This window comes from Aplysia californica, unplaced genomic scaffold (genome assembly GCF_000002075.1).
Source record: "Aplysia californica isolate F4 #8 unplaced genomic scaffold, AplCal3.0 scaffold00812, whole genome shotgun sequence".
Taxonomy (NCBI): domain Eukaryota; kingdom Metazoa; phylum Mollusca; class Gastropoda; order Aplysiida; family Aplysiidae; genus Aplysia; species Aplysia californica.
Genome location: NW_004798082.1, coordinates 60930 through 62325, shown reverse-complemented (window position 1 = coordinate 62325; position 1396 = coordinate 60930). Strand labels below are relative to the sequence as shown.

Below are 1396 nucleotides of genomic sequence, written 5' to 3'. Positions count from 1 at the left end.
CACACACACATTGGTGACTTACACACGACACAGTCACTTGTTACACTACAAATAAACCTACTTCTTATCAGCTCTCTTTTCTTTCTGGTGACTAGCCTGGCTTATCAGTGGTGGGTGGTGTCAAGGAGGCTCCTGTTCTGTATTCATGCGTTACTAAAAAGTAAATAACTAAGTTAGAGCAAGGGTTTAACGCCCCTTTCAACACTATTAGGCTGTTTAAGAGGCGGGACCCCCGAATTTATAGTCTGACTCCGATAGGACCGAGCCAAACGGGTGAGGAGTCTTGAAAACTCCCACAAATTTTAACACCAGTTCAGAAACGCTCGTTCGGGGATTAGAACCAAGGCAGTCTGCTCTGTAGTCCACCATGGTACGAACTGATCTAACGGAGCGCCCGAGGATTACTGTGGTTCTAGAACAATATTATTATGATTAATAAGTATAGAAAGCTGTAGAAAGCATTATTGTAGGTCTAATTGAAAAGGTGTCTACTACACTGTACGAGAGCATGTCATAAGTTATTAAGGTATAAGTATAAGGAGAAAGAGACTAGAATCTTTAACTAACAGATTCTGAAAGAGGCACAAACTTTTCGAGAAAAAAAAATCATAATTATTTTTCACTTGCATGAGAACCATATAGTTCTCCAGTTACATTGTTCATGTAGACCTACATGTTTCTTGAAAATTTAACGCAACCGATTTTCCGCTAGATCTAGTATTCACAATTTTTTTTCAATAAATAAAGTGAAATTAGGTATGTCAATTGCCCGCCTCTGAACAATAATTTACAGGATAAGACTGCGTTTTCCTTCAGACTAACACTGTGCAGAACTTTGAAAAGAAAAAGTGGCACCGCATAATAATTTGGTATCCCTTGCAAGAGAAGACTCGTGAATTACATTGGAAGTCCCTTAGGTAACCTGCCCATTCCTATAATTAACTGTTTTAGAGTATCGAGCAAAATGCTTTGGGGTTTTTTTTACACTACATGTTCATGTTTTTAGTCTTTGTCTAATGCTTGGTATCCATTTGCTGCTGTAAGGTGAAGCAACGTGATCTGGATAAATATACTTTTTTCTTCAACTCACTTGACTTATTTTTTGTTTGTTTGTCTGTTTGTTGTTTGCTAGTGTTGTTTGGTTTTTTTCGTTGGGGGGGGATTGTTTGTTTTGGGGGGTTTTTTATGCTGTTGCACTGATTTTCAGTTTTAATTTTTTTCCACTTCTACTTCTACCTCTATCTTCCTTTTGTCAGGACGAGAACAAGCCTGCTTACCTAGAGAAGGCCAAGAAACAGCTTGATGCTTTTGAAGCTTACCTGGGAGACAAGAAGTTCTTCGCCGGCGACAAGGTAATATCTCACTCCTTCTCCTCCTCCTCCTCCTCCTCCTCCTC

At 39.3% G+C, this 1396-nt stretch overlaps 1 protein-coding gene across 1 annotated transcript in view; it reads left to right on the top strand.

The window, feature by feature from the left end:
* LOC101845200 (glutathione S-transferase Mu 3) overlaps positions 1-1396 on the top strand; it is a gene marked incomplete in the record, with an annotated part of 11609 nt that overhangs the window by 8859 nt on the left and 1354 nt on the right. Inside the window, 1 exon segment of the mRNA XM_013088794.2 lies at positions 1257-1352. Coding sequence (XP_012944248.1) covers positions 1257-1352 — 96 coding nt within the window.